This window comes from Podarcis vaucheri (assembly GCF_965113315.1).
Source record: "Podarcis vaucheri genome assembly, chromosome: 1".
Taxonomy (NCBI): Eukaryota; Metazoa; Chordata; class Lepidosauria; order Squamata; family Lacertidae; genus Podarcis; species Podarcis vaucheri.
Window position 1 is genome coordinate 7479791 of NC_138759.1, and position 15035 is coordinate 7494825.

A 15035-nucleotide genomic window follows, 5' to 3' on the forward strand; every position below is an offset into this window, starting at 1 on the left:
GTGTATTATATTATATATTTATACTCTCAATGTAAAATAGTTTTTAAACATTTGAAGATAATGTTTTATACGGCAGGCCTTATATTGTCTAATTAGTTTAACAAGATAATAAAGTTGATGAGACTTTTTTACGCAGATGTTTACATTATATACTATGTTTTAGAATAGTATTCTATTACAAAGAAAAATGAGCAAAATAATCTAACAGCTTGCCCAGCGGTGAGCTTATATGCGGAATATTGAAAAATGTGACAACAGTACTTTTACGTAGAGCAGATTTTCACAGCATCCTGAAAAATCACAGAGATTGGTGGTTCTTAATTGTACTCGGAAAAAGCGCAAGACATTTTGGCAGGAGGGAAATGAACATACTTCTCTTGGTGCCAGATTTATTTTTGTTCCATTTCCATAAAAGAAGGGCACCCGTTTTTATCTTCTGAAGCAATATTGGGTGCTAAAATGGCCACCCCAGCATGCTTACTTGCGAGCATGTCTGCCCAAACTCCTTGGGACTGAGCAACTGTGAAAGCTGTGGAGCAGCACCGCTGCCTTTTAAAAGTAGGTGCCTTTAAAGGCGAACAAACGGTTGCTTAACTTCGCATTTTTTTCAATTTTTTTATTACCAAGTACTAAGCAAGCTCTCTCTCTCTCTCTCTCTCTCTCTCTCTCTTTCTCTCTCTCTCCCCCCCTCAGATAATGCTTTTGTAGACAAGAGCGAAGGGGTGGGGAAGAGGAACGACTTGTGATTTCTTCTTGGCCCCTTCCCATGGAGAAGTTACTTTCAAGTCAGCGAAAGTCCTTAGCCTATGATTAAAAGTCTTTGCCAATTAGCGCTCGACAACTCCTATTCATCCCCTCCCGGTTCAAGATGAGTAGGAGACTAATAAGGCCGTGTGATAAAAGGGCAAAAGGCACCGAGACAGCCAAAAAAAGGTCTTAATGAGCCCTCCTTCGTTTATTTGTCCCCCTAACAGCTGAACTGTTGCACCCATTGATGCTGTTCAAAAGGCCGTGCTCTGAGCCCGGCAGGCTCCAGTGGGCATCTTCAAACCGCCGGAGAAAGGGAGCGCAGGAGTGTCTCCCTTGGTGTCACGCCAAGACCAATAAAGCCCTGGCCGATCAGTCAGCGAAACTCCAGCCCCCACCATTAGCCCCACTGCCACCACCCTCTCCCAGCCCGCCCCCCTCCCCTCTCATCCATCGCCCTTTGAGATTTATTTCCTGGCTGCAGCGGACAAGGAGGCAGATGGAGGGTTCGGGGATTGTGCAGTAGTCAAGACCTCGTCAACGGCTGTCACAGGAACCCTTGTTGTAGAGCAAACTCGGTGACGGGCACCTCTTCGTCTCAAGAAAAAAGCTCTCCATCCCATCATACAAACCCAACTCCCTGCCCTCAACGGCTTATGACATCACAAAGGACACTCGAAAACAGGGGCCCGCAATGGCATCCTGTAGCACTTTTAAAAGAGAATTAGTGGTTTTAATTATGGCCGTCGTCTGAAAGGGAGCCCAGTGGAGTTCACCAGGAGGCCTTTTTGATCAAGGACCTTGGCTAGAACAATGGTGCGGAACTGTGACTACGTACGGAGGAATAGTCGGGCTGGGGTGGGGGTGCGGGGGCTCTCTCCCCCCCCTCCGCCCCTGAATAGCTCGCCAGTGATCTTTGAATGCCAAGCGAGCTCCTAAAACCTCCCCTCTTCATTAAGCGGACATTTCTATACAGGGCCCTGTGTAAGTGCTCTGGAGTCTAGCAGCTACACAATTGGAGCAGGGTGCAGGGGGGCTGAGAATCCCTACAGATTCTGGCTACTACTTACCCAAGTGCTGAAGGGCCCTGAGTGACTTAATTCATTAAAACAGGTTGCTATTAATTAACTGTCATAATCAAATAAAGAGCCATTATTTGCATTTCTTAACGCCGTTCCCTTTTAGTCCGCAAGCGAGGAGGCGGTGCGTGGAGTGGGGAGGGATTATTTTAACACAAAAAAATATATATTAGGGGGGGGTTTAAAAAAAACCCCAGCACACGCACACAAGAGAGAGAGGAAAAAAGAGGGTGAAAAGAAAAACACTCTCCCCCTATTCGCTTTCCACAAATGCTCCCTTTCAACATGTAAGCAGCGGGACCGGCAGCTAATCACAAGGACCAGATCGGCAAAAGGAACAAACAGGGGAGGCAAAACGCAAATAGGAAAGTAATTAGGAAAATGCAGAAATGTGTTTACTTGGCAACCGGTTTGTGCAACTGAGACGAAGGGAACAAGGACGGCCCCTGGTTGTTTGAGAAACTCGGGGAGGCTGGTGGCCCCAGGAGGACCGCCGGAATTAAACTTGCCCGTTGGCTTCCTTCGAGCACCGCGGCCGCTGCAAGGAATGAGAAGGCCTCACTCCGGACGCGCTGGGTGGATGTTTGGTGGCAAGCGGAGCTTGCTTTCCAGAGGGCAAGCAGGGTCGGGCAATCAGTTCGGTAACGAAATAAGGGTTGGGGTTACTGGGAGACAGTGGCGTAGCGTGGGGGGTGCAGGGGGGCCGGCTGCGCAACACCTGGGGGTTAGGGTTAGGGGGCGCAAATCCACGGGTTAGGGAGCGCAAATCCACGGGTTAGGGGGCGCAAATTACTTGCCTTGCCCCGGGTGCTGACAACCCACGCTACGCCACTGCTGGGAGACTCAGGCACCTGGTGACATTCTACAGGGAACCAGAGAGAGGGTCTTCTCGGTAGTGGCACCTGCCTTGCAGAACACCCTTCTGTCAGATGTCAAACAGATAAACAACTACAGTCATACCTCGGGTTACAAATGCTTCAGGCTGCATTTTTTTCGGGTTACGGACCGCCGAAACCCAGAAGTATCAGAATGGGTTAATTCCGGGTTTCAGCAGCCGCGCATGCACAGAAGTGCTAAATCGTGCTTTGCGCATACACGCCGAATCGCAACCTGTGCGTGTGCAGACGCATTGCTGCGGGTTGTGAAAGTGCATCCCACAGAGATCATGTTTGCAACCTGAGCATCCACTGTATTTGACTTTTAGGAGACACCTGAAGGCAGCCCTGTTCAAGGAAGTTTTTAATGGCTGGTGTTTTACTGTGGTTTTAAGATTTTGTTGGGAGCTGCCCCAGAGTGGCTGGGGCAACCCAGTCATAAGGGGGGGGGCATATTATTATTATTATTATTATTATTATTAACCCTGTTTCAAGAGACTCTGGCCCTTTCCCTGCAGGCAGTGCTTTGGGAGCAGGACAGCACAGAGTTTCCAGGTGTGGGTAAGAGGGCGAGGGGCTGTTCAGGTGGGCCTTTTGTCCTTGCACCAGAATTGTCCCTGGACTCCCAACTCGCATCAGCTCCAGCATGCATGGGCAACAGACAGGGACAAAGATGGCGGTCATTCCTCCTCTGGTCACTGCTATGGAGAAACAACCTGACTGTTTGCAGGCACTGCAACTGTCTTTTCACTCTCAGCGATTTTGCAGTGGCAAGAGGATGCCACAAAACAGGCAGGAAAACAGGGTAATTTATCTGTTTATTCGATGAACGATCGTGCACCCACAGGTTTAAAAAAACCACAGAGCAGCTAATTCAACGAAAAACGAAAACAAAAATGAAATATACACATAAAAAAAAAGCAAATGTAGAGGAGCATTAGAAAACTGCCCTTCCAAGAGAATGAGGGAGGTGTTCACAGTAAGATCCAGCACCTCTTTTTCTGGAAAAATAACACCGGGTTCAACTAATTCGAGTTCTTGTCTCCATCCTCCTCCCTGCTGAGTTCCACAAGGGCAACTCTGAGATTAAGGAGGAGGAAGCTAACAGGCACTGGAGGTGGATGTAAGAGACAAATCAGACAGGTTGGGGAGTCAAAAACAGCACCCTGAATTAGCCCACTTACCCACCAACCCAAAAGAGATGGGGAGCTAGTAAGCTGTCTTAAAACAGCCAAAAAGCACCCAGTCCCAGTTAGCAACCTAGCGGGTGCGTTTTGTACTAACCACGGTTTCCAAACTCAACAACAGCTCCACATTCAGTGCATTATGAGCATATGAAGCTGCCTTCTACAGAGTTAGATTATTTGTTCATCTAGCCCAGTATTGCCTTCTCTGGCTGGCAGTAGCCATCACCATAAGGATAATGAATTTTGCATTGATGGTGAGTAATCCTGATTGAAGACCGAAGGCCAGAATTCAGAGGAAGATATAAGCTGCTTTATACCATACCAATGGTCCATCTAGTTCAGTATTGTCTGCACTGACTGGCAGCAGCTCTCCAGGGTTTCAGGCAGGGGGCATTCCCAGCCCAACCGACAGATGCTGGGGATTAAACCCAGGACCTTTTGCATGCAAAGTGGGCGCTCAACCACTAGATTTATGGTCCCACCCCTTTGGATAATTACAACAATCGTGGGATGCCACCAGAGAATTTGTAACTTTTGTTCGGAGGCTGCAAATGGTGCACGGAAAGGAGCGCTGTGCCGATGAGGCTGCTTGGCTCTCCAAATAATGGGCTGTACTTAGTAGCCCTCAAGAGGCTCCGTTGAAAGTTCCTATCGACTCGTTTGCAGGGGACTTATTTGGCAATGAGCACAGCTCCTCCGATCGCTCCTGATCTGGCCGAGGGGTGTTGGCACATCTTCTCGTCAAGTCTTTCCTTCACTTCTCAATGCATTTTCCTGTTGCTCTTCTGACTGCAAAAAGGCTGTTCCTTTCTGAAAGTGGATTTGTTGCACTTGGGCCACAGAACACTTCCATCTGTTTTAAACACCTGCCCTTCAATTAGTGCACAAACTACTGATAGCATTGGATGACTAAAGGTTTCAGTAAGGTAAAGGTAAAGGGACCTCTGACCATTAGGTCCAGTCGTGGTCGACTCTGGGGTTGCAGCGCTCATCTCGCTTTACTGGCCGAGGGAGCCGGCATACAGCTTCCGGGTCATGTGGCTAGCAGGACTAAGCCGCTTCTGGCGAACCAGAGCAGTGCACGGAAATGCCGTTTACCTTCCCACCGGAGTGGTACCTATTTATCTGCTTGCACTTTGACGTGCTTTCGAACTGCTAGGTGGGCAGGAGCAGGGACCAATCAACGGGAGCTCACCCCGTCACGGGGATTCGAACCGCCGACCTTCTGATCGGCAAGCCCTAGGCTCTGTGGTTTAACCCACAGCACCACCAGTACTATCAGCAAAAAGAGAAATGCTTCTTTGTCTACTTTCCCAGCTTGCACATTGTTTTGGTTTGTTTGATGCCATTTCATAAAGCCTCTATCATTTCACCCCTTTCTTAGACCCTCCCCCAGTGCCAGATTTATGGATAAGCTAGCAGTTCGAAAGCACGTCAAAGTCCAAGCAGATAAATAGGTACTGCTCCAGCGGGAAGGTAAACGGCGTTTCCGTGCGCTGCTCTGGTTCCACATGACCTGGAAGCTGTACGCTGGCTCCCTCGGCCAATAAAGTGAGATGAGCGCCGCAACCCCAGAGTCATCCACGACTGGACCTAACGGTCAGGGGTTCCTTTACCTTTAAACAAGCTATAGCTTAGGGCCCCACTCTCTTGGGGCCCCAAAACAAAATTTAAAGGGGAAAAAATTGGATGCACTTTCCCAAAATATAAGATAAAAAACCAATAAAATAAAACCTACATACAGCAGCAGTGCTTTGTATTGTGTAGGCTCCTATGATGTAAGTCACGGGCCTCGCCTGCTAGCCTGCTCCCTAAAATATCACTGGTTTGCCCATTTCTGTATCAATTACTTTGATAAAACACATATTTTTTTCGTATGTGCAAATGGCTTTAGATACCTATTAGGTCCATCAATTACCATATAGCATATATTCAACATAAAAAACAGCGACCATTTGTTGTTGACAAAGGACAGCTGGACATATAAAGGGCCCCATTACCTTTAGTAGCTTAGGGCCTCATCAATCCTAAATCTCTCCCCATTTTTTTTAAGCAACCCAGAGCTTGGCTTCACTTCCACCCATAGACCGCTCAACTTACATTATCTTCTTATATTTCATCATTTCCCCAAGAGTTATTTTCTATGTGTTGTCCACAGCTCCTTCATTTTGTGCCTTGCTGAAAAGTCTCCCTGCCCTTTTTCATTTGTCTCAACCCCCGAAGTTCCTTCTTCAGGTGTTTCACGGCTTGCAAGATGCTGCCCTGCTGGGGCTCGTCTTCCGCTTTCTCCCTGTAAAGGAGGAAGTGCTTGATGGCTTCTGACAGCAGCAGTTCTGGGTCTTCCCTTCCCGGCTGAAGGTGCAACATCCTCTCACAGGCAATTGCGTAGTTCTTGTGCCAGTTGACCGGGTGCACTTTGTGGGTGCTGACGATCTCCCTGTACAGCTAGGGACAACGGGGGAGAACTCAGTTTTGAAGGCTCTTCCGAACAGGATGGATCTGATTTAAGTCACTAGTCAAATATTTACAACCAGATGAAGGTTTCATTTTGGGAATAATAAATTTTCAGAGTAGTTTTTACAATTACAGTGGCACCTCTGGTTACGTACTTCATTCGTTCCGGAGGTCTGTTCTTAACCTGAAACTGTTCTTAACCTGAGGTATCACTTTAGCTAATGGGGCCTCCTGCTGCCGCCGCCGCCGCCGCGCAATTGCTCTTCTCATCCTGAAGCAAAGTTCTTAACCCGGGGTACTATTTCTGGGTTAGCGGAGTCTGTAACCCGAAGCGTCTGTAACCCGAGGTACCACTGTATATCAAAAATTACTGATTTTGTTATACTGTTAGAAATACATAGACCGATCATTATGAAATTATTGTGAGGTTTAGTAAGTTACCGTATACAGTGGTACCTCGGGTTACTTACGCTTCAGGTTACATACGCTTCAGGTTACACACTCCACTAAGCCAGAAATAGTGCTCCAGGTTAAGAACTTTGCTTCATGATGAGAACAGAAATTGTGCGGCGGTGGCAGCAGCGGGAGGCCCCATTAGCTAAAGTGGTGCTTCAGGTTAAGAACAGTTTCAGGTTAAGAACGGGCCTCCGGAACGAATTAAGTATTTAACCCGAGGTACCACTGTATATCCGAGTGTAAGCCAACTTTTTCAGCACATTTTTTATGCTGAAAAAGCCCCCCTCGGCTTATACTCAAGTGTGGCGGGCGGCTGCTGCTGCGCTGTGCCCCTCCTATGCCTGCTCTTGCGAGTGGCAGAGGCAGCGGCAGAGGGACAAGTGGCCCAAAAGCAAGTCCTTTTGGGCTGCTTGTTCCTCCTCCGCTGCTGTCGCCACCACCCATAGCTGTCAACATTTCCCTTTTTTTAAGGGAAATTCCCTTATTCCGAATAGGATTCCTTGCAAGAAAAGGGAAAAGTTGACACCTATGCCACCACCAAGTTTGTGGCGTGGTGAACCGGCTTATACTCGAGTCAATAAGTTTTCCCAGTTTTTTGTGCTAAAATTAGATGCCTCTGCTTATATTCAGGTCAGTTTATACTCAAGCATACACGGTAACTGTTTATATTTGGACAACTTTTCCACTGCACTTTATTAGAAGGAGAAAAATAATAATTTCCTTAATAACAATTCAAACAATCTATTTAACTAAAACAATAACATTATATAGCATATGTATGCACGTTTGTTGACTAATGTGGTCAAACTTTTTTATAAAAAAAACTTAGACTGAGTTTTAGCACACATGAAAAACTTAAAACAAATTCTTATTTCCTGATGAATAGCCTTTGGACAATAATGTAACTTAAATAGAAAACTATCCGTAGAAATATTTTTCCTCCAAAAGCATTTTATTTTAAAAATCCAATTTAAATTTAAAAAAATTGATTTAAATAGAAAAAAATCTGATTTAAATTTAAAAACTTTTTTAAAAAATATTTTTTGAAAAAAACATTGATTTATATCCACCCTGCTTCCAAAACATTTTCAGAAAACCCGCAGAAATGTCGCATGTTCATACCACGCCCTCATTCTTCTCAAATTTTAAACTAACACTCACTTAGGGGTTTTTTTTAAAGGTCATGCTTGATGCACCAAAAATCCATAAAAAATAAGTTAAGTATTCGTTCAAAACAGCAGAAAAGTAGTACATGTTCAACAAACACACATTGTAAGACACAGCTCAATCTGATGCATATCTATGCAGAGGGAAGTCCCGCTGAATTCAACAGGACTTACTCCCAGGTAAGTGTGCACAGGATTGAAACCTCTGAGGTTTTGTGCCCGCAGCTGACAAAGCCTCAGGCAGTAATTGGCTGTGCTGCTGTGATGCCACAGGAAGACTGGTCCAGCAGAGCGAAAGGAAGGGAAAGGAGAGAGCTTTGGAAAGGAAGATGCTAGGGAAGGGAGCGAAGAATGGAAGTTTCCTTGGGGGTCCAGGTCAGAAAGCAGGACAGCACTCCATCATACACACTAAGCCTCCCTCTCTGCTTCTTTAAGTTAAAGAATACAAGGTACCTACCTTGTAAGCGAATGTATAAAGCTGGGCTTTCACATCCGTAGACACACGAGCCGTTTCCGCTAGGTCAAAAATGAAGAAGGCTGTCTTCATCCTGCAAAAAAGTGGAAGCTGTTAGGAGCTTGTCCTACACTCGAGTAGGACCCTGGCAGAGACACATGCCCGACTGGCATGTTCTCTCCCTCCTGGTCGATCGTTCGGGAGCTTCAAAAGCTTTCTTCAGCCCGAACATCACAGCGACTGATGCCAACCGACATAGGCACACTTAGGGATCCGCAGAGTTTGCGCATAATGAGTAACAGACCTCAGCAACTCAGCATTTGGGCTTTTTTAAGTTGTAATCATTCAACTTGTTTTTATTATTGCTTGTTAGCCGCCGTGAGCCTGGCCTTGGCTGGGGAGGGCGAGGTATAAATAAAAATTATTATTATTATTATTATTATTATTATTATTATTATTATTATTATTCTACTTTATTTACATATGAACACACACGGAGCACTGCAACATGGCTCCCTCTCTCTCTAGCATCAGACAACAAAGAGAAAGAACAAAGGACAAAAGTCCCACTTCACAGAACGCAGTAACACAAACATCCTGTCTCCGTCACTTCCCACTCTGTGGAGTCAAAATATATACCGTCATGTGATAGACAATAATCCCATGACTGCAATCACAGAGCAGGAATTCTAACAGAAGCACATGACTGTCAGGGTTAAAGGTTCTTTAAATACCAGTTGGTGCCCATGAACCAGGGTTGGCTGAGGACACAGAGCCAGAGAAACTATGCCAGAGGTGTGGTGCCCAAGATGGTGGCAGTATAGAATAATAAAATTCTAGAGTTGGAAGGGAACTCCAGGGTCATCTAGTCCAACCCACTGCAATGCTGGAACCTCAACATGCAGAGGGGCCCATCCAATTTGAAACCGTACAGGACCCTGCTTAGCTTTGCCAACAGGCTAGCAGTTGTACTGCTGTATTATTGCTGGGTTGGGGCTAAGCAAAGGAGGCTTCCAAGCAGCCTTCCTCTGCTTGACGGTGTTGGACTACAACTCCCATCATCCCTAGCTAGCAGGACCAGTGGTCAGGGATGATGGGAGTTGTAGTCAAAAAAACAGCTGGAGACCCAAGGTTGAGAAACACTGCTTGAAATTATTTGCATTCACAAAGGTTCACGCAGACACTATTTGCATCTGACTGCAGGTCACCAAATGCTGCTTCCTATATTTCTCCAATGCCTTCATTGTGTCACCTGCTTATTAATTACAGAAATGCAATTGCAGAGTTGGAGGGGACCCCAGGGTCATCTAGTCCAACCCCTGCATTACCGGAATCTCAACACCCAGTTCCCCCATCCAATTTGAAACCACTGCTTAGCTTTGCAAACGCAAAAGGAGTTTTACTGCTGCAGCTTCTGGCGCAATTACCGTATTTTTCGCTCTATAACACGCAGATTTTTTCTCCTAAAAAGGAAGGGGAAATGTCTGTGCGTGTTATGCAGCGAATGTGTGGTCCCTGGAGCCGAAAAATAAGGCAAAAATCAAACCGCGCTTCAGGGAGAAGGGAAGCCTGAAGGGAGGAAGTGGCAGGTTTCCTGCATTCTGCCTCAGGGTCTTACTGCCCGCCCTCTCTGTTTCCTTGCTGTGTTTGCTCAAACGGAACAAAGAGCAGGGGAAGCCCCTCCCCTCCAGGCAAGTAGAGGGGGAAGCAGAGCGTCCGTCCTTCTATCCTCTCCCTGCTCCGGAGGAACAATGTTTGTGAAGGGAAGAGAGATTACAGGTTCGGCTTAAAATTCTGATTTGACTTCCTGCTTTTTGTTTTTGGAGACACACAGCATTCAAATATGCTTTCTTCCATTTAAAGAGAGAGAGAGAGAGCACGCTGGCTGGCTTGTGTGGGTGGGTGGGGGGAAACTTTTGCCTTCCTTTCCTCACGTTATAGCCCTCTCCTGCATTCTTAGCCTTCTGTGTTTTTCCTTCCCTCCCCACTTAAAATGTGGTTACAAAGCATGGATCCACATGGATCCTCAGGATCTTTGCATTGGGTCAGCCAAAATTCACCATCAGAGCACATAGCATGTCCATGACTACAGCCTGTCCCCCCCAAAAAAAATCACGCACCCACTGTTGCCTGGGGCTGCAATGGTGCAAAAACGTGGTTAAAAAGTATGGGTCCACATGGATCCTCAGGATCTTTGCATTGGGTCAGCCAAAATTCACCATCAGAGCACATAGCATGTCCATGGCTACAGCCTGCCCCCCCCCAAAAAAAATCACGCACCCACTGTTGCCTGGGGCTGCAATGGTGCAAAAACGTGGTTACAAAGCATGGATCCACAGGGATTCTCAGGATTTTTGCATTGGGTCACCCCAAATTCACCATCAGATCACATGTCTGTGGCCACAGCATGAAGCAAAAAAATGATACGTCCACTGTTTCATTCAGAATATTTTTTCCCTTGTTTTCCTCCTCTAAAAACGATGTGCGTGTTATGGTCAGGTGCGTGTTATAGAGCGAAAAATACGGTATCACAGGAAGGTAGGAAGCTGCCTTATGGCTGGACCACTGCCCCACCTAGCTCAGTATGGTCTACACTGAACGGCAGCAGCTCTCCAGAGTTTTAGGACAGGGGATCTGGAGATGCAGAGGATCGGAGCTGGAACCTTCTGTGTGCTGCACCACTGAGCCATGGCCCTCTCCTTAAAGGAAGCAACCTTACACTGCGTTGGGCCATTGGTCAATCTAGCTCAGGATCGCTGTCGCTGATTCGTGGTGGTTCTTGGGGGGTTTCAGGAAGGAGCACTCTCAGTCCTACCTAGAGATGCTATCAGGGACTGAATCAAAGACCTTCTGCAGGGGCTCTTCCACTGAGCTATAGCGATTCTTCAACATCAACTTCATTGGACTGGTAATGTTGTTCGGATGCCTGATTATCGTCTTCCAAAGCAACTACAGTCATACCTCGGGTTACAGACACTTCAGGATGCATTTTTTCAAGTTACGGACCCACCGAAACCCGGAAATACCAGAACGGGTTACTTCTGGGTTTCAGGGGTCACGCACGTGCAGACGCGCTAAATCACAACCCACGCGTGCGCAGACACGGCACTGCAGGTTGTGAATGCTGCAGGTTGCGAACGTGCATCCAGCACGGATCACGTTCACAACCCGAGCGTCCACTGTACTCTACTTAAAAATGGACTGCTTAAAAACTACTTAAAAATGGAAAGCGTAATGCTGGTGGTCAACAAAAGAGGTTTAAAACTCTAATCTAAAAAAAAATGTAGTATAAGCACTGACAACTGGGAAACACTGGCCTGCGAGCGCTGTAACTGGAGAACAGCCTTCGCCAAAGGTGTCATGGACTTTGAAGACGCTCGAACTCAGGACGCAAGGGAGAAACATGCTAGGTGGAAGATACGCTTGGCAAATCTACACCGTGATCAACTCCCACCTGGAAACCCATGTCCCCACTGTGGAAGGACGTGTGGATCCAGAATTGGCCTCCACGGTCACTTACGGACTCAATGCTAAAACCCTGTTTTGGAAGACAATCTTACTCGGCTATGAGGGATCGCAGAAGAAGAAGAAGAAGAAGAAGAAGAAGAAGAAGAAGAAGAAGAAGAAGAAGTCGTTTCCCAAATGAAGGCCCGTGTGGACACCATGGTGTCTCCCTTCCTTTTAGAACCCATTCAGAAGGGGAAATGTGGGGGGTGGGTGCATTGGGGGCTCTCACCTGGCTTGCCACATCTCTTCGTTTGCCACCAACTCCCATGAAGATGAATCGAACCTTTAAGAAGTGAACAACAGGAGCTGATTAACTGGATCATCAGACATGAAAAGGTCACAGAGAGACTGAGAATATTAAACAGGGTCACGCTGTACAAACACTGGAATCTGGCGCTCAAAGACATTCTGCGTCGGGGACAGCAGAATTCTGTGGGGCGCCTGAACTGTGGGATGTCGAGCACATTTGCACACCATGTCTCATTCTGCAAAGCATTCTGGTTATGATGGAAGAGCAAAGAGCAATACGGGACAAAAAAACACCCCTCCCTCTAATTCTTATTTAGTTGCCACTCCAGCTCCTGAGATTTCAGAAAGCACAATCCACGTGCCCACAGACATATCTTCACAATTAGAAGGACTAGAAGCTTGATTTTTAAAAACACCTTTAATGTTTTGCCCGTAACCTAGCCCTATGGATGCTGCTGGGCTACAATTTCCATCACTCTTGACCACTGGACCATGCTCGCTGGGGCTGATGGGAATTGTAGTCCAAAGCTCCCGGGGAAGTCTGGTGTAACGCACCGTATTTTTTGCTCCATAAGACGCTCCTGACCATAAGACGCACCTAGTTTTTAGAGGAGGAAAGGGGGAAAGCCCCATTTTGGGGAGCTCTGCTCGCAGTTGTGCAGCTTCTTTTGCAAAGGGGGAAAGCCCCCCTTTTTAAGGATCAGCTCACAGTTGTTGAGCTTACTTTGCAAAGGGGAAAAATCCTGTTTTTATGGGGTTCAACTCACAGTTCTGCAACTTCTTTAGGGAAGGAAAGGGAGCTGTTTCTACAGTTTCCAGACAGATAATCTAATCAGCCAGTCACATGTTGCTGGGGAAACATACAGCCTCCGTCTGCAGAACATTCAACAGTGGAGGCCTGGGCCGGAAAGGGAGCCAGCGACAGACCACACATTCACTCCATAAGACGCACAGACATTTCCCCTTACTTTTTAGGAGGAAAAAAGTGTGTCTTGTGGAGCGAAAAATACGGTATAAGCCACCCCATCCCCCATTTCTGAGGCCAACACAATGGCTCAAGAGCTAAGGTTGCCAAGGAAGATTGGGGGCAACTAGGCCAGATGTAACTGCACCCAAGTTCCTCATCCAGGTTTGCGAACTTTCAAACCCTGCCACCAGTTCTGCTGTTCTCACCTCCCATATTCCTCGCTCCAGTTATAGAGGTTTCTGGTTCTCTCAATCCACTCTCCGGGGTCGAAGGGAGTTTCCGAAGGCACCAGCTTCTCGCAAGAGCCCCACGGCCAAAGGGAGTGGCTTTTCTTCCAGGTGGGGTCACCTTCGTGGAGCCCAATGCAGACAAAGGTTTCTTTGCTGTTGCAAACAAGCCACACAAAAAACAAAAAAAACAAAATACAAATGGGAAACTATTTAAAAAAAAAGATTTTTATTGATACAGCAAGAAAAAAAAACACAAATACCAAATTACACACTAGAATAACCATAGACACATAATTTTCTTAGCAAACAATAAAACATATATTGGTCTTAACACTAAAGACCCAACCTCCCATCTATTCCATATTTCGATTTCATATTACTTATTGCCAATACACGCTTTTATCATAATTAAACTTACTCTTAATATATCTAATTTCTTATATCTACCTTGCAACTATTACTGAAGTTCCTCGAATGCTGCAACAGAATTTAAACCACTATATTTATTTTTCAGATATTCTTTGAAAACCTCCCATTTTGAAACAAATCCCTGTTTTGATTTATTCTTTATTTTTTCTGATAGACCATGGGAAATGGGAAACTAGAGCTGCAAAAAAAATCACCACCACCAATATTATTTATTTATTTGCATTCAAGATTGGATTTACTGCAATGCACTCTGTTAAAGCAGCAATTAAAACATTCACAGCAGGGGGTTAAAGTTAAGAGAACAGGCAGAACGCTCATCTAAACATGGGTCCTTTAAGAACCGGCAGAATGCCAATACTGATGGAGGCCTCTCGTATGTCAACAATGTAGCTTGGTTCTGGGTAACAAGGAAACCACCACATGCAGAAGGCAGAGTTTAACAATTAAAACTGTTAAGAGAGTGATTAATTAGGCTAGACTTCCCACAGCAATTTAGAATCTGTGGAGAAGAAGTTGCTGGACTAGAGAAATCTGTGGTCTGCTCTCACCATAAAATTAAAGACTCAGAGGACCTTGCAGGTCATGTGTTCCAGCACTGTACACAACTGACACCCACCTTCCTGTAACTCACGGTCACTCTGGAGCAACACAGAACATATATTTTGCCTTCTGCTGTGCAATAAAAAGGTGTACCATCTCAGGATCACCGGGGAATGAGGAGTGGGTAGCGAGACGATTTGCAAGGTACTCTGGTCACATCCTGGCTTCAACGGCCAAAACTCAAAACTTTGAACTGAGCTCAGAAAAAGACTGGTAACCAATATGTACACAGCCCTCCACAGAAAACCAATAATTGCAAGGATATAGCTATTCTTATTAACAGACTAAACATACGGAATAACTTTCTGACAGTAAGAGCTGTTTGACGGTGGAAGTTGTGGACTCTGTGTCCTTGGAGGTTTTTAAGCAGAGGTTGGACGGCGATCTGCCATGGATGCTTTAGCTGAGATTCCTACATTGCAGTGGGTTGGTCTGGATGACATTTGGGGGCCCCTTCCAACACTATGATCATGTTAAGACTTCTTAGTTCTTTGTTATGCAAGTGTCTCCAAGCAACTGACAACACACTTAGAAAACATGGCCAGAAATACATTACACCAACAAAAGAATTTGTACGAAGTACCCACAACTCATTATTTTTAAGGACCCACCTTATTTCTGAAATATTAACTTGT

The 15035-nt window shown here is 46.0% G+C and overlaps 1 protein-coding gene across 2 annotated transcripts in view; it reads right to left on the reverse strand.

The window, feature by feature from the left end:
* Window positions 1–3506: 3506 nt before the first annotated feature.
* Window positions 3507–15035, reverse strand: part of TMEM260 (transmembrane protein 260) — a 62337-nt gene continuing 50808 nt past the window's right edge. Inside the window, exons 13-16 of one of the 2 annotated variants that reach the window (XM_082217802.1) lie at window positions 13348–13524; window positions 12155–12208; window positions 8422–8512; window positions 3507–6333 (exon numbers count right to left, since the gene is read on the reverse strand). In XM_082217802.1, coding sequence (XP_082073928.1) covers window positions 6052–6333; window positions 8422–8512; window positions 12155–12208; window positions 13348–13524 — 604 coding nt within the window. In that variant the 3' untranslated portion in view covers window positions 3507–6051. Of the gene's footprint in view, window positions 6388–8421; window positions 8513–12154; window positions 12209–13347; window positions 13525–15035 lie in introns of both variants that reach the window. The other variant, XM_082217803.1, reaches the window with a different exon arrangement.